Raw genomic sequence first — 26,014 nt, 5'->3', positions numbered from 1 at the left:
TAAAGTACATTCCAGTTAAGCTTGTCTTGGCATTCGTTACTGGATGGAGGAGAGGGTCAGAACAGATATGTGTAGGTGCGCGTCCGGAGTGTTGTGCGATAGTCCTCGTCCCATTGACACACACAAGTAAGTCTCCATGAATCAGGACAGGCTTCCCACATCCAACGAAGTGTGCAAAGGATCCCAGAGTCGGACGCTGTGATGGCTCCGGAGATGCTCACCGGATCGCGGAAGTGTGTTCTTCATCACCACACCCCTGCGAGGGAGGGCACTCCGCCTTGCCAGAGGAGACTTTGGGGTTTGTGGGGGGTGGGGGTGAGGGATTATTTTGCTGGCTCTTTATAGATAGGGCCTGGCGGGGCAGGGGTCCCAACCCCCTCCACCTCTAGAGGGTGGTCCTGAGTTAGAAGGCTGCCCCGCCTGGCCTGTCTTAGCAGCAGAGCCCCCGCCACAGCTGTGGCTCTTTGGCAGATGGTCCAAAGTCTTTGGCATCCATTCCACGGTCTCCCTGGATTTCGCTGGGCGTAAGCGGGACCCTCGGCCTGAAGCAGCACCTCCACCCCCCTCTTTACTCCAGCTTGTGGACGTAGCTGTCCACGGTGGGGATCTCGACGTCCTGTTTCTTGACCGGGTCCACCATATCCTTGTATCTCTCTCCCCGGTGACACTCCAGAGCAGGCCCCCAGTTGGGTTTTGGCTTGAGGCAGGAGACGAATCTCTGGAAGGAGGAAGAGGAGGAAGAGGAGGAAGAGGAGGAGGTGGGATTCCCAAGCTTTGCTTCTCTCCAGGGGGGCTTTGGGGTCCTTCTGCTACCTGCCACCAGCCTCCCCTTCTCACCACCCCAGCAGTACTTACCTGCCAGAGGTTGCCTTTGGCCTTGATGATCTTGTAAATGGCCACCGCTGGGATCCAAATGAGACAGAAAGTGATCAGGCACCAGCCCATGGCAGTGCCCCACAGCGGGTACTTTTCCTTGGCGTACTCGGGAGGTTTAAAATCGATCAGGGACCAAATCAGGATAGCCTGTGGGAAGAGAAAAGAGAGAGAGGGAGAGAGAGATGAGAGGTTGCACCTTTCAAAGCACGCTTCACTTCCAGATGTACTGGACTCCAATCACCATCATCCTCAGCCGGCATCTCTTACGGAAGAGACTCAGCTTCTGGTGGTCAGAAATGGCAAAAGGAACCACAATCAACTCCTGGCCACTGGGATGAGCCGAGGTGGCGCAGTGGTTAGAGTGCAGCACTGCAGGCTACTTCAGCTGACTGCAGTTCTGCAGTTCGGCTGTTCAAATCTCACCGGCTCAGGGTTGACTCAGCCTTCCATCCTTCCGAGGTGGGTAAAATGAGGACCCGGATTGTTGTTGGGGGCAATATGCTGACTCTGTAAACTGCTTAGAGAGGGCTGAAAGCCCTATGAAGCGGTATATAAGTCTATCTGCTATTGCTATTGCTATCTAGGAAGGAGCAGACAGTCACCCAGTTTATCAAAGCCATAACACAATCATTTACACAAGTAAATGTGTGGAACCCCTTACCTGATCCTGTTGTTAGGTAGCAAACCCCCATACCTTTGACCTTAAGCTGTCTATGGTGGATCTTACACATTTCTTAAGAGGTCCCTAAGGGGGCGTGCATAAGCGCACCAGCGTGCTTTCTGTCCCTGTCCTACTCTCCCCATTGATATGGACTCTTTTTATGTGTTCATGGCTCCGTTTCGCTTATTTATATTCCATTTATTTGTGCCATTTTTTCCATGTGTTTTCGTACTGGTTTTCCTCTACTAGTTGACCAATAAATAAATAAGAATGACCCCCCAAAAAACCTCCTGCTGAAATTCAGAATTCAGATCTTAACGCCTCCCTCCCTCCCTCCCTTCCTCCCTCTCTCCCATCCATCTGGGCAAGCAGGTAGCTTATCTTTCTCCAAAGTTGGCAAGCAATTATCTGCATATTTGTTGAACCTCACAAAGTCCAGGATTCTGGCTTTCAAAGAGCAAAGACCCTCCCCCGCCCCCCAACAAAGAGACAGTCCACCTGTGGCAGGCAGAATTTGGCCCATTGACTTCTTTGTTCTCGACTAAATTTTGCCGAGTGTCAAAGGCAAAACCTTCTATGGCGTTGGTGTGTGTGAGAGAGAGACAGAGAGAGAGGGTGGGAAGGGGGAGAGAAAGGGGGGAGGGGGAGAGAAAGGGGGAGGGAGGGAGAGAAAGGGGGAGGGAGGGACAGAGAGAGAGGGGGGAGGGAGAGAAAGAGACACAGAGACAGAGAGACAGAGAGACAGAGAGAGAGGGAGGAGAGGGGAGAAAGGGAGAGAGGGAGGGAAGAGGGAAGGAGGAAGAGAGACAGAGACAGAGAGACAGAGAGAGAGGGAGGAGAGGGGGGAGAGAAAGGGGGAGGGAGGGAGAGAAAGGGGGAGGGAGGGACAGAGAGAGAGGGGGGAGGGAGAGAGACACAGAGACACAGAGACAGAGAGACAGAGAGAGAGGGAGGAGAGGGGAGAAAGGGAGAGAGGGAGGGAAGAGGGAAGGAGGAAGAGAGAGACAGAGACAGAGACAGAGAGACAGAGAAAGAGGGAGGAGAGGGGGGAGGGAAAGGGGGAATGAGAGACAGGGAGAGGGAGGGAGGGAGATAGAGAGAGGGAGGAGAGGGGGAGAGAAAGGGGGAGGGAGGGACAGAGAGAGAGGGAGGGAGGGAGAGAGAGACAGAGAGAGGGAGGAGAGGGGGAGAGAAAGGGAGGAGGGAAAGACAGGGAGAGAGACAGGGAGGGAGGGAGGGACAGAGAGAGACAGAGAGAGTGGGGAGAGAAAGAGGGGAGGGAGAGACAGGGAGGGAGAGAGAGAGACAGAGAGAGAGGGAGGAGAGGGGGGAGAGAAAGGGGGAAGGAGAGACAGGGAGGGAGAGAGAGAGAGAAAGAGAAAGAGAGGGAGAGAGAGATCTAGCCAGGGTCCAAGAGAGCTGTGAATTCTGTTTTGGAGGAGAGCCACAAAGTTGCTCGGTCCTTTTAGGGGAAAGAACTTCACAGAAGGGACAATAGGCAAAGATGATTCCCACCCGGCCTCTGTTCTTCCCAACGTGCAAACTTTGGTTTTCTTCCAAGCTTGGCTGGTCCTGGCTGGTTTTGTTTTGCTTAGAAAATTATTGGCATTCAGAGGACGATGTACTTAGGCGGAACAGGAGCTGCCGTTTTGGGAAGGCATGTACTTTTCGGCAAAGAATAGGGCCCCCAACCGAGAGTGGCGTCTCCATGGGGTGTCTCTGGGCTTCCCAAGGCTCCCCCCCCTCCTCCAAGCCCTTGGAATCTCTCTGCTACTCACCAGCAAGAGGCAAGGGGTGATGAAAAACCAGCAGGCCCTCCACCACAGCCAGAAGAGGAAGCTCTTCTTCCCGATCATCATCTCGATGTCTTGGATGAATCGGTTCCCCCCTGGACAAGAACAGCCACATGGGTGGGGGAGTTAGTTAGTCCTGAGCAGGGGTGGGCTTCAAACATTTCAGCAAGGTGGGTTCTCTGCCCGTTGCTTGGAACTGAGTCTCAGGAAGGAAAAGGACCCTCCTTTCCACTTGCTGCCTGGTGGATTGTAGCATCTGGAAAGCTTTGCATTTGAGGTCACCCCCGGTGTAACGTTCCCGTGGTTAGGAGTTTGTTTTCTCCTGTGTGGTTCAGCGTGGCTCTGCATGCCCTGGTATGAACTGGGCCATGGGTGACCCACACCTACACAAGGAACTATATTACAACACCCCGGGACTTAGTCCTGCTCATCAAGGAGAGCTTGGATGGAGTTTAAAGGCTGCTAGGAGTCCCAATTTGCTCATGTGTTATGGGAGGGTTGGGAGAACTGTTTGCAGGAGACCCCAGCAAATATTTACCATAAATCCAGCAAATTCCCACCAGTTCCAGGATAGCTGCAAAGAGGATCCCCCAGCCCGCACAGAAATGGTCCACCAGGTTGACCCAGTAGATTCCTGCCTGTGGGAGAGAGAGAGGAGAAAGAGGTAAACCCCCTTGTCCTGGTCCCCAGTAAGAGACTCTCCGATTTTCCCCGTGGAGGTTCCCGGCCAGGGGTGGGTTTCAGGCGGTTCGTGGCGGTCCCCGCGAACCGGTTGGTCGGCGAACCTGGAAGTAAGTAACTTCCGGGAACGCCGAAGGATCCACCCGCCCGCCCGCGTTTCTTACCCGGTTTTGACGAGTTCTGCGCTTCCACGCATGCGCAGAACGCATACAGCGCCTGCGCGATCCTCCAGGAGCAGCTGGAGCATCGCACAGGCGCTAGTACGCATGCGTGCACTGCGCGCGTGCACGAGGATGCCGCCGGCCCCATTCCAACCAAACCGGTTGGAACGGGGTGAGAAACCCACCCCCGTTCCCGGCCCTTCTTGCCTAAGAGAGTGTGGGGACCACCCAGCCTCCCTTGAGTCACACCTGGGTCACACAGACGAGCCCGAGGAAGAACAACAGCATACACAAGCCCATTGTCACAAAGACTCTCATCTTCTTCATCACGGCAGGGTAGATATCTTGGATGGTGGTGGTGATGGTCTCTGCGGAAGGAAGAGGGAGCCCAGTTAGCAGCGGGAGAGGAGAAGGAGGGTTATCCTTCCATTGCTACTCTGAGGCCAGCTCCATCCGGCTTCTCCATCCTGAACCGTGTCTAGATGACTGTTACATTATTTATTTTTTTCATATAAATTTTTATTTTAAACACATAAGCACATCAACAGAAACAAACACATAACTTAAAAACAACATAGGAACAATAAGTTCCATCGTATATCATACCGCAGTTCCGAATTGGTTTCTTTGCAGTTAAGTGTTTTCCCTTCTATACATTTCTATCTTTCATTCATAATCACCTTATTCGTTATCCATTTTTATGTACAATTCTTTCTTTATTTATACTTAGCTACTTATGACCAAATATTATTTACCTATATCATGCTTTATATTTTTACTGTCATTTATTCTCTTACATACAGTTATAGGTATACATTCACATAGTTATTCTTTTTCTTTGCCATTCTTATATTATTATTATTCCGTTTAAAAGATTATAAGGTATAGTTTGGAATGATTGTTACTTTAGAATGCTTTTTAATTCGTTTCCCCCCCCCCACACTTTGCTTTTCCATCTTTCCCTTCCCCAGCGTGTCATTCAGACTGAAGTCAAACAATCCAATCAGAATAGAGCTGGAAGGGAGCCAAGGTGGCGCAGTGGTTAAATGCAGCACTGCAGGCTACTGCTAGATCAGCAGGTCAGCGGTTCAAATCTCACCGGCTCAGGGTTGACTCAGCCTTCCATCCTTCCGAGGTGGGTAAAATGAGGACCCAGATTGTTGGGGGCAATATGCTGACTCTCTGTAAACCGCTTAGAGAGGCCTGAAAGGCCTATGAAGCGGTATATAAGTCCACTGCTATTGCTATTGCTATTGCTACCTTGGAGGTCTTCTAGTCCAACCCCCTGCTGAAGCAGGAGATCCTATACAATTTGAGACAAGGGGCTATGCAGTCTCTTAAAAGCCTCCAACTTCTGTTCCACTGGTTAATTGTTCTCACTGTGAGGAAGTTTCTCCTCAATTCCGCTTCTCTCCTTCATTAATTTCCATCTATTTTTTTTTCTAGCTTTTCTGGTGCGTTGACACCCCCCCCCCACCCTCTCTTTTTTGTGGCGGCCTTTCAAATAGTGGAAGACTGCTATCATGTCACTCCCCTGGTCCTTCTTTTCTCTAGATTAGCCAAACCCAGTTCCTGCAACCGTTCTTCGGATGTTTTAGTCTCCAGGCCTTGAATCACCCAAGCTGCTCTTCTCTGCACTCTTTCCAGTCTCAATATCATTTTTTTGTAATGCGGCGACCAAAACCGGATGCAGGATTCGAGGTGTGTTGCTCTTACTAGGGATTTATAAAGTAGTACTAATATTTCACAAATTTTGCAGAAGGAAAGGGGCCTTTTTTGGACCGATGGCACTGCCTCCAAACGCAGGGCTTCCTTCTATGCGTGAAAATGCGTAAATAGCAATAGCAGTTAGACTTATATACCGCTTCATAGGGCTTTCAGCCCTCTCTAAGCGGTTTACAGAGTCAGCAACTTGCCCCCAGAGTCTGGGTCCTCATTTTACCCACCTCGGAAGGATGGAAGGCTGAGTCAACCTTGAGCCGGTGAGATTTGAACCGCTGAACTGCAGATAACAGTCAGCTGAAGTGGCCTGCAGTACTGCACCCTAACCACTGCGCCACCTCGACGGCTCAAACCTATTAAGAGCGACTGAAGCAGGCTGGCGGGAGATGAGATCCTCCTTCAGCAGGGCATACAATCCTTTTGACCAAGGCAACGCCAAAGAGGATCCCCTTTGTCTTAACTGATACTCACCTATGGTGGCAAACTGGGAATCGAGACCCAGCAGGAGGAGCATGAAGAAGAACAGGAAGGACCAGAGAGGAGCCACCGGGAGCTGGGACAGGGCTTCAGGATAGGCCACAAAGGCCAGGTCAAATCCTGCCAGGGAGCAAAATCAAAGAGACCATCAGGAAATGTTCTCCCTCGGAGAAATAGAGATCTGGAGTGAAAAGCCTACAGCCAACCGAGGCCAATAACAGCCGCTTTCCGTGACGGTGGAAGTGTTCCATCAGGTGTGTTTGGGTTCAGTAGTTCTCACCCTCCAGCCAGAAATGGGAGGTGAACTTAGGGGAGCCCAACCGAGGCAGGAGAAAGATGGGTGGAGAAGATCACATTGAGTGAAATGATCTGTTACATCAAACTTGAAGGGTGAAAGAGTCATCCCAGACCTGGGATGGCAAATCTACACCAGGTGTGCTACAGGTTGACACGCAGAGCCATTTCTGAGGGCACACGAGGTGTTGCCCTGTCAGCTCCAGCGTGCATTCCCTGAAACAGTGGTGGGATTCAGCCGGTTCACACCCATTCGGGAGAACCGGTTGGTAACTTTCTAAGTAGTTCAGAGAACCGGTTGTTGGAAGAAATCTCCTTTTGTTTTTTCCAACTTTACAGGGCTAATCCTGTAAGGAAGGCAGGAAGGAAGGAAACATTCTGGTGTTGTTCCTAGCCTCATCTTCATTGCCCTGCTTACAGAAACTGCCTCTCCGGTTAACCCTGATTCCATTGTTACAGCTAAGGCGAAGCGTCCATCAACTTGAGTGACCTTGAGTTGGCCACGCCCACCCAGTCACATGACCACCGAGCCCCACCAACCCAGATGGTCATTAGGGCAGAGAACCGGTTGTTAAATTATTTGAATCCCACCAATGCCCTGAAGTCTCCGGAAGGCGAAAAACAGCCCAACGCGCAAACCGGAAGTTCAGGAGTGGACTTCCGGTTTGTGTGTTGGGCTGTTTTTCAACCTCCGGAGACTTCAGGGAAGCCTCCAGAAGCCTCTTGAGAGAGAAAAATGGCGGGAACGGGCAACCCGGAATTCTGTTCCTAAACTTGCAGTTTATATGTTGCACTATTTTCGCCCTCCTCGTGCTCCAAGAAAGCCATGCTCGCATGCGCGGGGCAGCAGGAGGGGGGCATTAACTTATGGGGGTGGGCACGTGAGCAAGCGCAATAGCGTGCTTTTGGCACCCACTGTCCTAAACCAAATCTGAATCCGGCCCTGGTTTCCCACTGTGACCAGAAATCCAGAGTCTGATGGAAGAACCCCATGAGGGGCTATTGAGCCCCGTGCAAATATTCCATCTGATTGGCTGGACAAATTCGTTCGGGATTTCTGAATACAATTTCAGCTGCAGCCGGAAGGATCCAAACTAATCAGAAGCTTCCAGATTTTTCAACGTCAAATAAAGTCCTGAATTTCTTTGGAAAAGTGTGGGTTCCCAATTGGAGATTTTGAAATTAGCAATAGCAATAGCAGTTAGACTTATATACCGCTTCAGAGGGCTTTCAGCCCTCTCTAAGAGGTTTACAGAGTCAGCATATTGCCCCCAAGAACAATCCGGGTCCTCATTTCACCCACCTCGGAAGGATGGAAGGCTGAGTCAACCCTGAGCCGGTGAGATTAGAACTGCTGAACTGCAGATAACAGTCAGCTGAAGTGGCCTGCAGTACAGCACCCTAACCACTGCGCCACCTCGGCTCTTTCTTTCTTTCTTTCTTTCTTTCTTTCTTTCTTTCTTTCTTTCTTTCTTTCTTTCTTTCCTTCTTTAGCAATAGCAGTTAGACTTATCTACCGCTTCATAGGGCTTTCAGCCCTCTCTAAGCGGTTTACAGAGTCAGCATATCGCCCCCAACAACAATCCGGGTCCTCATTTCACCCACCTCGGAAGGATGGAAGGCTGAGTCAACCTTGAGCCGGTGAGATTAGAACTGCTGAACTGCAGATAACAGTCCGCTGAAGTGGCCTGCAGTACTGCACCCTAACCACTGGGCCACCTCGGCTCTGGTCTTCTCTCTGTTGTTGGCGCACAGAACCCAAAACCAAGCACCTTTGACAAAATCCATCTGAAAATCCGAATGAGGCCAGAAGCTCGCCACAGATCGAGTGGCCTCCAACAGGTGACGCTCACCTGATTTGACGACATCTTCGACCTTCTTTTTTGACATGTAGGCCATGTGGCCCAAGATGGAGAAGATGGCGAACCCCGCGAAGACGCTGGTGAGGCAGTTGGTCAGGCAGACGAAAATGGCGTCCGCGTAGCAATTGTTACGGAACTTGTTGTAGGAGGAGAGGGCCACCAGCCCACCCCAGGCGACAGAGAGGGAGAAGAAAATCTGCGTGGCGGCGGCTTTCCACACCTTGAAGAAAGAGGAGGAAGAAACATAGCAAGTCGCTCTTGGCAATCCCACCTGCTTAACCAAGGGTGTCTGAGCTACATAAGCCATGATAAAGATTGCAATTATTATTAGCCGTGGCGGCGCAGTGGTCAGAATGGAGAATTGCAGGCTAACTCTGCCCACTGCCAGGAGTTTGACCCTGGCTCCAGGTCGACTCAGCCTTCCATCCTTCTGAGGTCGGTAAAATGAGGACCCAGATTGTTGGGGACAAGAGGCTGACTCTGTAAGCCATCTAGAGAGGACTGTAAAGCATTGTGAAGTGGTATATAAGTCTGTGTTGTTGCTATCAAGAGTATGGATATTAGATAGATGGATGGGTGGGTGGGTGGGTGGGTGGGTGGATGGAAGGAAGGAAGGAAGGAAGGAAGGAAGGAAGGAAGGAAGGAAGGAAGGAAGGAAAAATAGATAGGTAGGTAGGACGATAGGTGGGTAGGTAGATGGATGGATGGATGGATGTATAGATAGATAGCGATAAGAGATAGATAGAGAGATAGAGAGAGAGAGAGAGATAGAGAGATAGAGAGATAGAGATAGAGAGAGAGATGGATAGATAGATAGCTGGATAGCTGGATAGCTGGATGGATGGATGGATGGATGGATAGATAGATAGATAGATAGATAGATAGATAGATAGATAGATAGATAGATAGAGATAGAGAGAGAGCGAGAGAGATGGATAGATAGCTGGATAGCTGGATAGATAGATAGATAGATAGATAGATAGATAGATAGATAGATATAGAGAGAAAGAAAGAAAAGAAGGAAGGAAGGGAGAGAGAGAGAGAAAGAGAGAAAGAGAGAAAGAGAGAGAGAAAGAAAGAAAGAAAGAAAGAAAGAAAGAAAGAAAGAAAGAAAGAAAGAAAGAAAGAAAGAAGTCTTTATTGGCCAAGTGTGATTGGACACACACGGAATTTGTCTTTGGCGCAGATGCTCTCAGTGTACATAAAAGACAAAATATTAGTTTATTCTGATGTAGCTCTTTTCCGATTTGGTCATAACACTTAAGCTATACCCTAAAGGTGTCAGCTGGTAGATTATTGGTGATGGCAGGCAGATAGTATCTATAAGGGTTTCTTGGCCAAAGCCTGAAAGTTGTTTTCCATTCTTTTCTTTTCGTTTGTTTTTCAGTTTCCCAACCCAGCTTTCCTATTGTCTCCCGTCCAACTATTACACCAGCCCAAACCTGCTTAGCTTGTCTGAGATTAACTCAAGTGTTGCGTCCTGGCAAGCCATACTCTGTTTTTGTGAAATTAGAACCCAGGATGAAGGCTGAAGAATTCTGCTTGCCTGTCTTTTATACTGCAGGGGTCTCCAACCTGGGCCACTTGGATAGCTGGATAGATAGATAGATAGATAGATAGATAGATAGATAGATAGATAGATAGATAGATAGATAGATAGATAGATAGATAGATAGATAGATAGATAGATAGATAGATAGATAGATAGATAGATAGATAGATAGATAGATAAGATAGATATAGAGAGATAGAAAGAAAGAAAGAAAGAAAGAAAGAAGGAAGGAAGGAATGAAGGAAGTGAGAGATAGAGAGCAAGAAAGAAACAAATAAAGCAAAGAAAGAAAGAAATCAAGAAAGAAAGAAAGAAAGAAAGAAAGAAACAAGTCTTTATTGGCCAAGTGTGATTGGACACACAAAGAATTGCCAGCTTTGCTGGCTGAGGAATTCTGGGAGTTGAAGTCCACAAGTCTCCAAGTGGCCAAGGTTGGAGACCCCTGTTTTATAGGACTAACACACACACACCCAGACACACACAAGTTTCCAGTCCAGCTGCCCTCCATGGGCTGGGGGGGTACCAACCTCCGCATTGAGAAGTTTCTTGAAGTCAGACTGGGCCCCGATGTAGAACTCAATCCCATCACGGGCGCCTACCAAGGTGACCCCTCGCACCAGCAGTATAATCAGGACCACATATGGGAAGAGGGCTGTGAAATAGACAACCTGCAAGGAGAAACAATGCACGTTCGGAAAGAGGCCAGACTGAAGCCAATAGAATACTTTTTTAAATTTGCATTTGTTTTTTAAAGCAGAAACAAAGGAGGATTCAGATACAGATAATGGTGGGGAATCTGCTCTTGGTCGGAGGCCGCAGCCTCTCTGGTCTTCCCAGTCACGCCCTCCTGATGAGCTATCTGCAGAGCGTGGGGGTGTGGGTGTGGGGAAACCTGCAAGATGCTGAGCGGGGGCTTTAATTGCAACTTCCAGCTTCCTCCCCCCCCCGCCTGTCCGCACATCATCAAGATGAAGAGCGAGAGGAGGAATTCTGGGAGTTGAAGTCCACAAGTCTTAAAGCTTTCAAGTTTGAACACCCCTGGTTTTTTTTTTCTAAAGGGTTAGGGGTGCAAGGGTCTTGTAACTTGACAGCTTTAAGACTTGCACACTTCAATGCCAGAGTTCCTGAGCCAACATGACTGGAGGAGGAATTCTGGGAGTTGAAGTCCACAAGTCTTAAAGCTTTCAAGTTTGAACACCCCTGGGTTTTTTTTTCTAAAGGGTTAGGGGTCGAAGGGTCTTGTAACTTGACAACTTTAAGACTAGCACACTTCAATGCCAGAGTTCCTGAGCCAACATGACTGGAGGAGGAATTCTGGGAGTTGAAGTCCACAAGTCTTAAAGCTGTCAAGTTTGAACACCCCTGGTTTTTTTTCTAAAGGGTTAGGGGTGCAAGGGTCTTGTAACTTGACAGCTTTAAGACTTAAGTGCTTCAATGCCAGAGTTCCTGAGCCAACATGACTGGAGGAGGAATTCTGGGAGTTGAAGTCCACAAGTCTTAAAGCTGTCAAGTTTGAACACCCCTGGGTTTTTTTCTAAAGGATTAGGGGTGCAAGGGTCTTGTAACTTGACAGCTTTAAGACTTAAGTGCTTCAAATGCCAGAATTTCTGAGCCAACGTTTTGGTTGCTAAGCAAGAGCATTGTTAAGTGAGTTTCACCACATTTTACAAGTTGGCCACAGCCATCCAGTCACATGACTGCCAAGCCACTCCCACCCAGTCACATGGCAGGCAAGCCACTCCCACAAAGCAGGCCACACCTACAGAAGAGGTTCTAAACAATTTTGAAACCCACCACTGCTGCTGTTGGATCCTTTCTTACTAAGGCTTCACGGGATGCAGCTGAGATATCCCCAAGGAAGACAGAGGGCTTGCCTCTAAGCATGGAATCTCCTCCAGGAAAAGCCCTTGGATCAGGTGACCATCAAATTGTTCGCATGCACCCACAGAATTATTACTTCCCAAATTCTTTGCAGGGAGGACCTGAAAGTCACATCAAATTGCCCGAGACTTGACTACTTCTGGGCTCTTTCCTTAGTGGGCCCGCCCAACAGTGCCTCCAAGGTGGCCAGGACAGGAAGGGAGTTGGCATATCTCCTGGCACTTTGGCAAATCCTTCATGCCCTTGGAATGCCATGGAACCAGTTCTTTCCTCTGAAACCAGAGCCTCGGTCGCCCTACCGCAGCCATGTGCCAAGCCCCTCTGCCTCCAGCTGCCCTCTACTTTTAGCTTGTGGGTGCTCTGAGCTGTTTTTGGCACATGCTCTCCAAGGATCCTCTTCACCCCAAGGTCGAGGTTGAAGAAAGGAGCCTTAAATACCCGCCGTATTCCAAGACTGCTGGAATGACGAAATGAGAGTCCTTCAGCCCAGCCGGTAGCCAGCCTTCCGAGGGCCAGGAGCAGTGGTGGGATTCAAATAATTTAACAACCAGTTCTCTGCCCTAATGACCAGCTGCGTAGGCGGGGCTCGGTGGTCATGTGACCATGTGGGCATGGCCGACTCAACCGATGGGCACTACTTTGCCTTAGGTGTTACAATGTAATAAGGGTTAACCGGAGAGGCAGTTTCTGTAAGCAGGGCAATAAAGATTAGGCTAGAAACAACACCAGAGTGTTTCCTTCCTGCCTTCCTTACAGGATTAGCCCTGGAAAGTGGGGAAAACCAGAAGGAGATTTCTTCCAACAACCCGTTCTCCGAACTGCTTAGAAAGTTAACAACCGGTTCTCCTGAATAGGTGCAAACCAACTGAATCCCACCACTGGCCAGGAGGCTCCCTTGCAATTACCTTCCCGGATGACTTGATCCCTTTGACCAAGCTAACTGCCACGATCAGCCAGGAAAGGAGAAGGCAAAGGGCCAGGTACCACACGATCACTCCGGTCTCGCTGATGTTCGCCGAGCGCTGGAGGACTTCGTAGCTGCCGGAAGAAAAGGAGAGAAGGATGAACAAGGGGAAGCAGCCTCAACCAGGTTTGGGTGGAACCCGGCTTGCTCTGTGGTTGAACCAGAATAGGCTTGGGGTGTGGTTTGAGTTGGGGAGAAATGCTGGAGGAGTGGGTGGCATTCCAGATACTGCCCAACCACAATCACCAGCATTCCTCAGCTCTGGCCATGTCGGTTGGCATTCCTGGGAGCTGTGGTTTCCCATGCTGGCCTAAGACACTTACTCTTAACCCAAGTCCTAGTTTCACTCTAGGTTGCAATCCTGCTTGGCTTGCCTCAGTCTCCCCCACGTAGCCTGCTGGGCTTTGTAGGATCGATTGCAGGCTCCCTCATCCTGCTTTGTAGTGGCTGTGGGGCAGGCTGTCTTTCTGGAGGCCGGGAAGCCTCTCTCCAAGTTGCACATCTACCCACACAGCTTTGCAATAATGCCTCATGCTGTCTCTCTGCTTTTATGGCTCTGTATCGTTCAGTCATCCTCAGAAAAAACAACAACACTATACGACGACATGCACCAGTCAAGGTACAACAAACACCTCTGCAAATAGCATTGTGTTTCCTTTGTTCGTGCACACAAGACTCGCTCTGGGGAAGGTGAATAGATGCAGAACCTGAGGTCAGGATGCCTCCAGAGAAGGCAAAATACACCCTGAGCTGAAGTCAGCGGTACTCACCCACTCACTCAGAAAAGGCTCTCCCTCCACCCTCCCCATTATTGGGGGCAGATCACTTGAGCCGAGGTGGCGCAGTAGTTAAATGCAGCACTGCAGGCCACTTCAGCTGACTGTTATCTGCAGTTCGGCTGTTCAAATCTCACCGGCTCAGGGTTGACTCAGCCTTCCATCCTTCTGAGGTGGGTAAAATGAGGACCCGGATTGTTGTTGGGGGCGATATGCTGACTCTGTAAACCGCTTAGAGAGGGCTGAAAGCCCTATGAAGCGGTATATAAGTCTAACTGCTATTAGTGATGGGCCTCTTCCCCTCCAGCTCCTATTTGAATCATACTGCAACCACCATGTTCTCATGAAGGACTTAGCCTCTCTGAGGACTCCGTTCCATCCACTGTAGAAGGTCCAGAACTGGACAACTTCGAGACAGGTTGATTAAATTCCTAGCATCCTCCCACTTACCTGGACGTCCAGACATCTGGACATTCCCATGGTTGGAAAAGACTACTGTGGAGCACGGATCTCCAAACTTGGCAACTTGGACCATGGCTGACTGGGAGGTTCTGGGAGTTGAAGTCCACAAGTCTTGCCAAGTTTGAAGAGCCTTGCTCTAGACCAGGGGTTTACAACCTTGGCCACCTTAAGCCTGGAGGACTTCAACTGGGAGTTGATGTCCTTCAGGCTTAAAGTTGCCAAGTTTGGAGAGTCTTGCTCTAGGCCAGGGGTGTCCAACCTTGGCCACCTTAAGCCTGGAGGACTTCAACTGGGAGTTGATGTCCTTCAGGCTTAAAGTTGCCAAGGTTGGAGAGTCTTGCTCTAGACCAGGGGTTTCCAAACTTGGCAACTTTAAGACTTGTGGACTTCAACTCCCAGAATTCCCCAGCCAGCAGAACCTACTCTCTTGTAACCCCTTCCTCTGCAATCTCTCCGTTTAAATCAGAGGTCTTCAAACTTGGCAACTTTAAGACTGGTGGACTTCAACTCCCAGAATTCCCCAGCCAGCAGAACTTACTCTCTTGTAATCCCTTCCTCTGCAATCTCTCCGTTTAGATCAGAGGTCTTCAAACTTGGCAACTTTAAGACTGGTGGACTTCAACTCCCAGAATTCCCCAGCCAGCAGAACCTACTCTCTTGTAACCCCTTCCTCTGCAATCTCTCAGCTTAGATCAGAGGTCTTCAAACTTGGCAACTTTAAGACTGGTGGACTTCAACTCCCAGAATTCCCCAGCCAGCAGAACCTACTCTCTTGTAACCCCTTCCTCTGCAATCTCTCCGTTTAAATCAGAGGTCTTCAAACTTGGCAACTTTAAGACTGGTGGACTTCAACTCCCAGAATTCCCCAGCCAGCAGAACTTACTCTCTTGTAATCCCTTCCTCTGCAATCTCTCCGTTTAGATCAGAGGTCTTCAAACTTGGCAACTTTAAGACTGGTGGACTTCAACTCCCAGAATTCCCCAGCCAGCAGAACCTACTCTCTTGTAACCCCTTCCTCCGCAATCTCTCAGCTTAGATCAGAGGTCTTCAAACTTGGCAACTTTAAGACTTGTGGACTTCAACTCCCAGAATTCCCCAGCCAGCAGAACCTACTCTCTTGTAACCCCTTCCTCTGCAATCTCTCCGTTTAAATCAGAGGTCTTCAAACTTGGCAACTTTAAGACTGGTGGACTTCAACTCCCAGAATTCCCCAGCCAGCAGAACCTACTCTCTTGTAACCCCTTCCTCCGCAATCTCTCAGCTTAGATCAGAGGTCTTCAAACTTGGCAACTTTAAGACTGGTGGACTTCAACTCCCAGAATTCCCCAGCCAGCAGAACCTACTCTCTTGTAACCCCTTCCTCTGCAATCTCTCAGCTTAGATCAGAGGTCTTCAAACTTGGCAACTTTAAGACTGGTGGACTTCAACTCCCAGAATTCCCCAGCCAGCAGAACTTACTATCTTGTAATCCCTTCCTCTGCAATCTCTCCGTTTAGATCAGAGGTCTTCAAACTTGGCAACTTTAAGACTGGTGGACTTCAACTCCCAGAATTCCCCAGCCAGCAGAACCTACTCTCTTGTAACCCCTTCCTCTGCAATCTCTCAGCTTAGATCAGAGGTCTTCAAACTTGGCAACTTTAAGACTGGTGGACTTCAACTCCCAGAATTCCCCAGCAGCCTAACGAAGGGCATACAGCATGGCTGGCTGAGGAATTCTGGGAGTTGAAGTCCACAAGCCTTAAAGTTCCCAAGTTTGGACACCCCTGAGACCACAAGCTAGAGAGGCTACCAAGGTTGGGTTGCGTCACATTGATTCACACTTACTTCCAATACTGCTCGCTGGGAAGCTGCGAATCTTCAAATACTTGGCTGTCGGGGATGCAGGTGAGGTTCTTGCTCAACACCTCGGGGTAACTCATGTTGACGATTATGTCTCCCATCGTGACGTTGCACGATAATACTGAAGGAGGCAGAAGAAGAGGCAGTCAGAAGGGATAGAGAAAGGGCTTTCCCGCGGGCAAAAACTGTTGCGCTTTAACTTAATTTACTTGGTAGCAAAGTTCCAGATTAATAAGTACGTAGCACAAGCCTTTTGCTTCAGGGTTTACTTTTTCTGCTTTTTTAAAATATTTGTTTTTATTTTCCAAACAAACATACAAATCCTCCTTCTTTACATACTGTAGAACAGTGTTTCTCAACCTTGTCCACTTGAAGATGTCTGGACTTCAACTCCCAGAATTCCCCAGCTGGCTGGGGAATTCTGGGAGTTGAAGTCCAGACATCTTCAAGTTGACAAGGTTGAGAAACACTGCTGTAGAAAGTGTATCAGTTGGTTACAAAAGGCTTTCGGGCATAGCAATAGCAGTTAGACTTATATACCGCTTCATAGGGCTTTCAGCCCTCTCTAAGCAGTTTACAGAGTCAGCATATCGCCCCCCCACAACAATCCGGGTCCTCATTTCACCCACCTCGGAAGGATGGAAGGCTGAGTCAACCTTGAGCCGGTGGGATTAGAACCGCTGAACTGCAGATAACAGTCAGCTGAAGTGGCCTGCAGTACTGCACCCTAATCACTGCGCCACCTCGGCTCCCGCATCTTTTCCACCATCATCAAATATAATTTATATTAATTCTAATATCTTAACTCGGATATTTATTGCATTACCATCATCATACCTCCACTTTTATTTGACTATAATTATTTAAACGTCCTTCATCATAAAATATACCAAGATTTAATACATAACCACATGCTGGCATTTCATTTGCTTATTTATTTATAGAATCCTCCCTTAACATTAAATCCTCATATCCTGTTTTAGCTAAACATCCATAATATTTAATACTAAAATTTTCTAATCTCCCATGTATATAATTTATTATAATTATCCTTTCTTTATTTAACTATATCCTATATCATAACATTTCCCCTCTATTAGTTAAAACTTAGCTGTGTCTAATTTTGTTCTTTTTTTATTGTTATTGTTATATTGATGTGCCGAGGTGGCGCAGTGGTTAAATGCAGCACTGCAGGCTACTTCAGCTGACTGCAGTTCTGCAGTTCAGCTGTTCAAATCTCACCGGCTCAAGGTTGACTCAGCCTTCCATCTTTCCGAGGTGGGTGAAATGAGGACCCGGATTGTTGTTGGGGGCGATATGCTGACTCTGTAAACCGCTTAGAGAGGGCTGAAAGCCCTATGAAGCGGTATGTAAGTCTAACTGCTATTGCTATTGCTATAAGTACGTAGCACAAGCCTGTTCACTTCAGGGTTTAGATTTTTTTGCTTTTTATTCTTCGTGTTACTGTTATGAACTGTTGAAACATGGGATGAACACCCCCACACACACATCCCAATCTCAGCAAAGCAAAAAAAACCCTCTCTTTGGCCTGACTGGATCCATTTTTCCCCCTTTTTTTCTGCAATGGAGCTGGGCCTTGGGTAATAAAAGCAGATTTGGTGTGATGACACGTCCAGGTATCTTATGATTCCCTTTGAATGGCATTTTACAGCTTTCTTATGAGCCGAGGTGGCACAGTGGTTAGGGTGCAGTACTGCAGGCCACTTCAGCTGACTGTTATCTGCAGTTCAGTGGTTCTAATCTCACCAGCTCAAGGTTGACTCAGCCTTCCATCCTTCCGAGGTGGGTGAAATGAGGACCCGGGTTGTTGTTGGGGGCGATATGCTGACTCTGTAAACCGCTTAGAGAGGGCTGAAAGCCCTATGAAGCGGTATATAAGTCTAACTGCTATTGCTATTGCTATTCTTAGTCAACACTCCAAACGAAAGGGATGAAAACTGCTTTCATGCAAAGATGGGAAATAATGCGAGGGACTAAAACAGCTGCAAAACATGCATTTCCCTGTCTAGGGAATCTGACTGGCTACCTACACCTATGTAACGGATATAAACTATAATTGTTACAAGGTCTAATCACTCTATGGAAATGTTTACGCCAGAAATATTGCACTGTCTCCAATGTTTTTAATGTTCATCTAATAAAAATCTTGATAATAAAATAAAATAAAAAAAATATGCATTTCCCTATCTGGCTGTTGGAGGAACCCCTTGTTGGTGAGGATCAGGACTGTGCTCATCTGCATAACCCCACCTCCTCGTTTGCATGTCCCCACCCCAGACGCTGCCTCCAGCTCAGCTTGCTAACCCTGCCATGTGTTTTTATCACGAAAGAAAACCAAAGCATTTTCTGATCTGATCTGCGCACCCCACTGGGCGCCTGCAGATAAAAGTGGCTTCACCCACAGAAGAAGGGAAACGCATGTGGGTTTGGCTGATGGATTCTTCGCTTTCCCACTGACTTACCCAGTGGCGTTTTGCTGCATCTGTGATCGGCCCACGTCGCGTTGCAGTTATCCCATGGCACCACCCGTTGGAAGGAGGCGAACAAGTAGTAGAGGCTGTAGGCAATGATGACGTTGTAATAGATGGTCACAAAGGTGGAGATGACGACCATGGTGATTCCCACGCCTGGTCAGAAAGAGAAAAAGAGTCCAGGCCATCAGCAGACGTGTCTCTGAGCTCCTAGGAGACAACTGGCTGGGAATGTCAACCTAAATGCATTGCAAAGAGGGAAGGGGGCAGCTGTTTTGACCTGCCAGCAGAGATGGTGGCAGAGTCGGAAATTGAGGAGGTTGGGTGAGTCCTGGAGGCTGGAGAAGGCTGGGACGAGGGCTCTGCATCAGAAGCAGAGACGAGGCTGAGGCCATCTGGCAGTGATCAGATGCCTACGGAGCTAGACAGCAATGAGGCAGAGGAACAGCTGGAGCCTGTTCCCAGTGTGCACATGCACAGAGCTGCCCAAAGAAAAGAACAGCTAAGAAATCAGGGTCAACTTGGGAATGAAGCCGCAGGTGGATGGTGAATGGCCCCTCCCATAGGATATAAAAGAAGAGCAAAAGGGGAGTGCAGGAAACAATTTGTTCGGTTGTTTGTCAGATTCATTTCAGGAGTGTGAAGATCTGTCCCTGAATCTCAGAGACTCTGTGCCCAAGTCTTTCCTTGCACAGCACCTCCTTTGGGAAATATTGACATGGCAGCTTTCCAAGATAGATAAGGTCTGTGGTCATAAATATTCCTTTGAAAGACTGTTTGCCTGGCCTTTGCTGAATGTGAATGAAAGGAATTCACAGTTGTTTCATAAAAGGGGTTTTGGCTTTTTGGGGGAAAGTCTAGCTCAGAACAGCCGCCTGGTTAGCTCAGAGACCTGCAGTCTTTGCCGAATGCACAAAGGTGGGGTTCCCTTTGTTTGATGTTTTTCCTGAGCATAGCGTGATTGCAATCAGCGTGTGTTACAGCCCAAACAAAAGTTTCGTCCTGAAGGTCAATACGAGATGTTTGTCAGCATGACATTTTCACCAGGGCAATCAAGCTGATAAGAGCACCCTATGCGTTATCTCCAAGGAAGGAAAAACCACAGGGCTAAGGCTGCAAGCATGCCCAGGACATTTCCAAAGGCTGCTGCCTTGTTTCACCTGAGATTTTATTTATTTTTCATTTTAGAAAAAGTACCGTATTTTTCGGAGCATAAGACGCACCGGAGTATAAGACACACCAAGGTTTTGAAGAGGCAAATAAAAAGAAAACGTTTTTGCACTCTGCAAACCTCCTAAAAACGGCCCACTTTTTGCGAAAACGGGCCTGTTTTTTTTTAAAAGGGCATGAATAGCCTTTAGGAGGCTTATAGAGTGCTTATAGGGTTGTGGGGCCCGTTTTTTGCTCATTTCTGCCCTCCCCAGCCCCCAAGAGCACTCTGCAAGCCTCCTAAAAGCTATGCATGGCCATTTTGGTGAAGGGGCGGGGCTTCGGGAGGCAAAAAAATGTTGTATTCAGTGTATAAGACGCACCCAGATTTTCAGCCTCTTTTTTGAGGGAAAAAGGTGCGTCTTATACTCCGAAAAATACGGTGTATTGCCGCCTCCTCGCCCACGGCGACCCAAGGCGGCTTCCGTGAACATAAAAACACTGTATTGAAAATAAAAACCCACAGCAAAACCCGGAAGGCAGTGTGGGATTCTTCAAAGTGAAAAAAGAGGCCAAAAAAAAAGAGAAAAAGGAAGGAAGAAAGATAAGCATCAGTTCACGGAGAACCTGTAGAAAATCCCTGGCTATATCAGAACCACCCAGCTCAAGTCCCACGCCTCGGGAGACATATGTCTTGAGCAGCCCACGCCAAGCTGGCCTGGCTTGGGGTGGGGGGGGGGGAGAGCAAGCTTTGTCTTCAGCTGGACCCACGCCATTCTTCTCTTGGCTGGTCTGAGACATTTTGCAAAGGACCCCAATTAAGGAGCTGCCACAGAAGCCAACGGTAAACCAAGGAAAGAACCACCGCAGGGCAAGCCACGGGAACTATGATAGCGAACACAGCTGCTCTTCTGCTTTTCAGCGGGCACCTGCGCGCTGGCCAGCTGGTCTTCATGGGGGCCAGAGCACCGAAAAGTGGCCTGAAAATGCCCAAAAACCAAGCCGTTTTTTGGCCATTTTCCAGCACTCCGTGCCCACAAAGACCATTCCAAAAATGGCTTGAAAAGGGCCTTAAAAACAGCGCAAAAATGCCCCCCAAACGAAGCCAAAAAAGAGGCATATGCATGCCGGACAGCTGGTCTTCGTTTTTCCGGTTGCTCCGGCGTGCACACCGGTTTGGGCACTCCGTGTCGAAAAGGTTCACTGTCACTGCACTAGAATAAGCACGGTGGGCAAACCCCACTCCCCTTACTAGCACTGATGATTGTACTGTATTGTATTTGTACTTAATAAATGTATAGGCTGCCCAATCCCGGAGGACGGCTTACCGAAAGTAAATTATAAAAAAATAAAGAATTAAAAAAAACAGAGAAGACAGATTAAAACCTCATCATGCACCCAATCTGGTCGGGGCTGGACCTCAGTCATGAGGTCAACAGCCCCAGGCCTGCCGGGATAGCCAGGTTTTGATAGCCTTTCGGAAGGCCATGAGAGTGGGGAGGCTCCAGATCTCTGGGGATAATTCATTCCATAGGGTCGGAGCGGCTACAGAGAAGGCCCTCCTGTGATGTTCCCTAGTTGGGTGATGAAACTTCTGCAGGAAAACCACCAAGCTCAGAGAGCACCCAGGAATCAAACTCAAGCATTGCACCCTAATGAAAAAAGAGGCTTCCCCAGGACTCCATCCAGAAAACCACCAGGAGGTAGGACAACACTCACCTTGAAAAAGAGGCAAAATTCTCCAAATTGACACGGGTCCCAAGCTGGCAAACTGTCCCAGGGAGCACTCCATGAAGAACAGAGGGAGGCCGGCGAGGGCCAGCATGATGGCATAGGGGATCAGGAAGGCTCCTGCAAGAGAAGGGCATTGGGTGAGAATTCAGCCTGCCACCTTTCCCAAGTCAGAGGCAAACCAGCACCTCCATCCAGGGCACCAGCCTGTGAAAGGAAAACACGGCTTCTAATTGGGATTTGAATTGAATTGAATTGAATTTTATTATTTGTATGCCGCCCTTCTCCGGGAGGGACTCAGGGCGGCGAACAACTCAAAAGGGGAAAAGGGGAACAGAATACAAGTAACTAAAATAGCCAAGAATCACACAACCACACAAGTCGAGAGGGGAGGGGAACTCATCAACCCCAGGCCTGCCGGCAAAGCCAGGTTTTGACGGCTTTTCGGAAAGCATGGAGAGAGGTGAGGGTCCGGATCCCTGCGGGGAGTTCGTTCCAGAGGGCCGGAGCTGCCACAGAGAAGGCAGAGATCTCTAAAAAGCTAAACATTTGGGGAAAACAGCATTTGTCAATGTCTTGCAGCTGCCTACAGAGAAGTATTGTGGCCCGCCAGTGATCAGCAGAACTGGCAGCAGATTCAGACAGTGAGGAGTTTGGGGAGGAAGATGGGCCAGTCCTGGAGTCTGGGGAAGGCTCGGACGAGGACTCTGTGTCGGAGGCAAAGATGAGGCCAGGGCCGTATGCCAGTTATCAGCTGCCTTCAGAGTCAGACATCAGTGAGGCAGAAGAACAGATGGAGCCTGTTCCTAGTATGTGCATGCACAGATTAACCAGACGAAGGGAACAGCTAAAGAACAGGGGTCGACTTGGGAGTAAGGCCACAGGTGGATGGTGAATGGCCCCTCCCAGAGGGAATAAAAGAGGAGCGAAAGGGGAGTGGAGTTTACAGGAGATAATTAGTTCACTTAATTGGTTCGTGACTCTCTGAGACTCCTGGCTAAGTTCTGCAGATCTCGGCCTGGCAGCTCTCCAAGCCAGATAAGGTCTGTGACTATAAATCCTCCCTGGAAAGACTTTGCTGGATGCGAAGGAGCAGAATTCAGAGTCAATTAATAAAAGGGGGGTATTGTCGGGACCAGGAGTTTGCTTCTGTTGGTCAGAACAAGAAGAACTCATCCCACAGAGCAGCTGAAACTTGATTGGGTGCCGATGAAAGAGAGGGAGGTGAATTTGTTTCCCATCTGAGGGACAATCCCTGGCTTCCTTCCCACACAGCGAATGGGACGAGCCCGGCTGTTCTTGAGAGAAAAGAGTTGCGTGTGCCCCGTGAGTCACACTCGCCATGCCTTGTTATATTCCTCTTCTGGGTGTGTCACTCCTATTGTTGTCTTCTACCTTTCGCTTCAAGAAGGGCATAGAGAAGTCAAGGAAAGCGAAATCAGACATAAAACCTTCCAGATGAACCCAGGGTCCATGACTTCAACGTCTTTGGCTGATGCCACGGGGTCAATGGAAGAGGAGGAGGAGGAGGAGGAGGAGGAGGAGGAGGAGGAGGAGGAGGAGGAGGAGGAGGAGGAGGAGGAGGAGGAAAACTGGGCTCGGTTGGAAGGGTCACTATTTATTTATTTATTTAGTAGATTTATAGGCCGCCCAATCCCGAAGGACTCCGGGCGGCTTACAAAACGAAAAGAAGAATAATTAATAAAAAATAAAAAAGAACAATTAAAAAAAAAAGACATCACCCATGCACCCAATCTGATTGGGGCTGGACCTCAGAAATGAGGTCAACAGCCCCAGGCCTGCCGGAATAGCCAGGTTTTAACAGCTTTTCGGAAGGCCATGAGAGTGGGTAAAGTCCGGATCTCTGGGGGTAGTTCATTCCAAAGGGTCGGAGCAGCCACAGAGAAGACCCTCCTCCGGGGAGCCGCCAGCCGACACTGTCTGGCTGACGGCATCTGAAGGAGGCCCACTCTGTGGGATCTCACCAGCCGTTGGGAGGAATGTGGCAGTAGGCGGTCTCGCGGGTACCCTGGTCCTGAGCCATGTAGGGCTTTAAAGGTAATAACCAACACCTTGAATTGCGTCCGGAGACCAATAGGAAGCCAGATTAAGGTCCCTGTGAAAAAAGGCCCAGCAGAGCCTGGACTCGGAACTCAAGCCCTCTTCTGCTCCACACTGAAGCTGTCTGGGCACATCTGGACAGCCAGAAGTTGCAGTTGCAAAGGTTCCAAACAACCGAGGATGCTGGAATATCCCCTCGATGCTTTGCCCCTTGGCGTACACTGAGTCTTTACATTCATCTTCGGACCCAACACTCAGAAAAAGGGGAAGAGGATCGTAGGGATGAGGATGTATGATAGAAGGACCTTAAGGGCACAGTGCCAAGGTCTCAGCTCTGGTAGCACAAACTGAGGGTCCCCCTCCCCCTCCCACTTCCAAGCCTACTACGGTGGTCTGGCTGCGGTTGTCTAGAGCTTCTCCATTGCTACCAACAGGCAGAGGGATTCCCATAAAACAGTGGGAAAATACCTACAAAATCTATGGCAGGGATTGTCCAAACTTGGGAAATTGTGGACTTCAACTCCCAGAATTCCCCAGCCAGCCATGCTGGCTGGGGAATTCTGGGAGTTGAAGTCCACCAGTCTTAAAGCTCCCAACTTTGAACACCCCTGATCTATGGGATGAGCCTTGCAAAGAAGTCCAAAATCTTAACAGGCCACAAGAGTTACAGCGGTCTCTCTGGTGCATTGGAGATCCAAGACAGGGCTTCTCCAACCTCCACAACTTTAAGACTTGTGCTGGCTGGGGAATTCTGGGAGTTGAAGTCCACCAGTCTTAAAGCTCCCAACTTCGAACACCCCTGATCTATGGGATGAGCCTTGCAAAGAAGTCCAAAATCTTAATAGGCCACAAGAGTTACGGCGGTTTCTCTGGTGCATTGGAGATCCAAGACAGGGCTTCTCCAACCTCCACAACTTTAAGACTGGGGAATTCTGGGAGTTGAAGTCCACCAGTCTTGAAAGTTGCCAAGCTTGGAGATCCCTGGTGGAAGGGACAGATCAGAGTCAGGTGGGCTGCATCCGCTCACCTGGGGGAAAAGAAGAAGTACTCACAGCCAGCCAGGTGAGCAGCTGCTGAAGGACACCCTGGGAGGCTCTGGGAAGCTTTGGCCATTTGGATGGGGAAGCCTCCACAAGCCTCTGTGGGCGTTTTAGGGACAGGGGGATAGGGGGAACAGCCCCTTACCTCCTCCATTCTCATAGGTCAGGTACGGGAACCTCCAGACGTTGCCCAGGCCCACCGCATAGCCCACCATGGACAGCAGGTAGTCTGTTTTGCTGGACCAGTTGCCCCGTTCCGTGTTCTCATCTTGCGAGTCAACGATCTTCTCCGTGGACAAAGTGAATTCCTTGGGAAGGAGAAGAGGGAAAAGTCAGCCCTTCGCTCCTCTCCGGAGCCTGGAAAAAAAATGCCCCCTGCTTTGCTCACAGATGCTGCTGCCAGGGGAAGAGGGCTGGCAGGTGCCCACTAGAAGCTGCCACCTTTTCCCTCGAGGGTTGGCGAGGCCCCTGGAGGTTTTCATGGCTATCAGAACCTGAGCCTAGGCTGCCTCCCCTTCCCAAGGCGTGCTGGGCCCCCTCATTCGCCCCTGCCTCCAGAAGCTGCACCCAACAAGGGACGCCAGATTGGTGACTTCCCAGGCGGGGGGGGGGGGCGGGAGAGGGGAGGGGGCTTCCCGGCGGAGGGACCTGAACGCCCAAATCCGGGGAAGATGCTGGGGGCGCAGCGCCCGGCGCCTCCCTGAGCTCCGGCTGCTTCCCTCGGATGCTCAGGATCGCCAAGCGCTGCGCCGGGGTTCCTCCTGCCGCGCGCCCGCCTGGGCTCTTCCCTTCGCCAAGGATGCTAGCTCGCTCGCTCGGCTTGCCACCTGCCCGGTTCCCCCGCCCCGATGGAGCCCGGCAGGTCTCCGTCTCTGGCTCCGTCTCTGCCGGGAGGGAGCCCCAGTCGGGGCGGGCAGCTGGGAGCAGACAGTCCCGCGCCCCCTTCCTCTCCTCTTCCTCGCCCGCTCACCTTTCGGCCGAAGCGCAGACAGTTTGGCAGCTGGAACCAACCCATGGCGTTCCTTTCTGGGCCGCCGCCGCCCGGTGGGAGCCTTTATAGCGCCCGTCCAGCCCCTTCCCCCTCCTCCCCGCCTTCCCCGGGACCGGCCAGGTGGAGCCGAGAGGGCGGGGAGGGGACGGGGCGGGGCGGGACGGCAGGTAGGCTGCAGAGCGAGCGCGGAGGCTTCTGCTCCGCGGGGGAGGGGGGCGCTGGCCGCCAGACCCCCTCCCCCGAGCCTGGCCTGGCTCTCGTGGAACTCGTCTGTCTTCCCACGACGCCCGGATCCTGCCCGCCAGGCAGGTGAGACGCGCCGCAGCATCTTCCCCAAAGCGCTTCCCGGCCGGGCTCACTCCCGTCCCTGGCAGAGCGCCCCCCCCCGTCTTATTCTCCGCGCTCTTTTCACAAGGCATCCCTGGGGAGGGGGGTCCTAGACCCCTCAACCCCCCAGCTGCCTTTCACACGTCGCCTCCAAACATTCCCCCAAAGCAACCCCCCTCCGACGTATCTCCATTGGTTGCCATGCCCGTCTCAGAATCGCCA

General features: G+C 50.0%; 1 protein-coding gene across 1 annotated transcript; it reads right to left on the bottom strand.

Moving 5' to 3' along the window:
• SLC6A14 (solute carrier family 6 member 14) lies at window positions 1–25,489 on the bottom strand. Its single transcript, XM_032227145.1, has 14 exons — window positions 25,445–25,489; window positions 24,620–24,782; window positions 21,362–21,493; window positions 18,485–18,649; window positions 15,987–16,122; window positions 12,866–12,998; window positions 10,607–10,747; window positions 8,519–8,747; window positions 6,366–6,491; window positions 4,422–4,540; window positions 3,869–3,968; window positions 3,316–3,425; window positions 856–1,023; window positions 1–718 (listed from the first exon to the last, which is right to left on the bottom strand). Exons 1-14 carry the CDS (start codon window positions 25,487–25,489, stop codon window positions 569–571), a joined length of 1,917 nt encoding a protein of 638 aa, XP_032083036.1. The 3' UTR covers window positions 1–568.
• Window positions 25,490–26,014: the final 525 nt, after the last annotated feature.

Source organism: Thamnophis elegans, chromosome 12 (genome assembly GCF_009769535.1).
Source record: "Thamnophis elegans isolate rThaEle1 chromosome 12, rThaEle1.pri, whole genome shotgun sequence".
In the NCBI taxonomy this organism is placed as follows: domain Eukaryota; kingdom Metazoa; phylum Chordata; class Lepidosauria; order Squamata; family Colubridae; genus Thamnophis; species Thamnophis elegans.
Note: the sequence above shows the minus strand (reverse complement) of the source record. Positions and strands in the feature narration are given on the sequence as shown.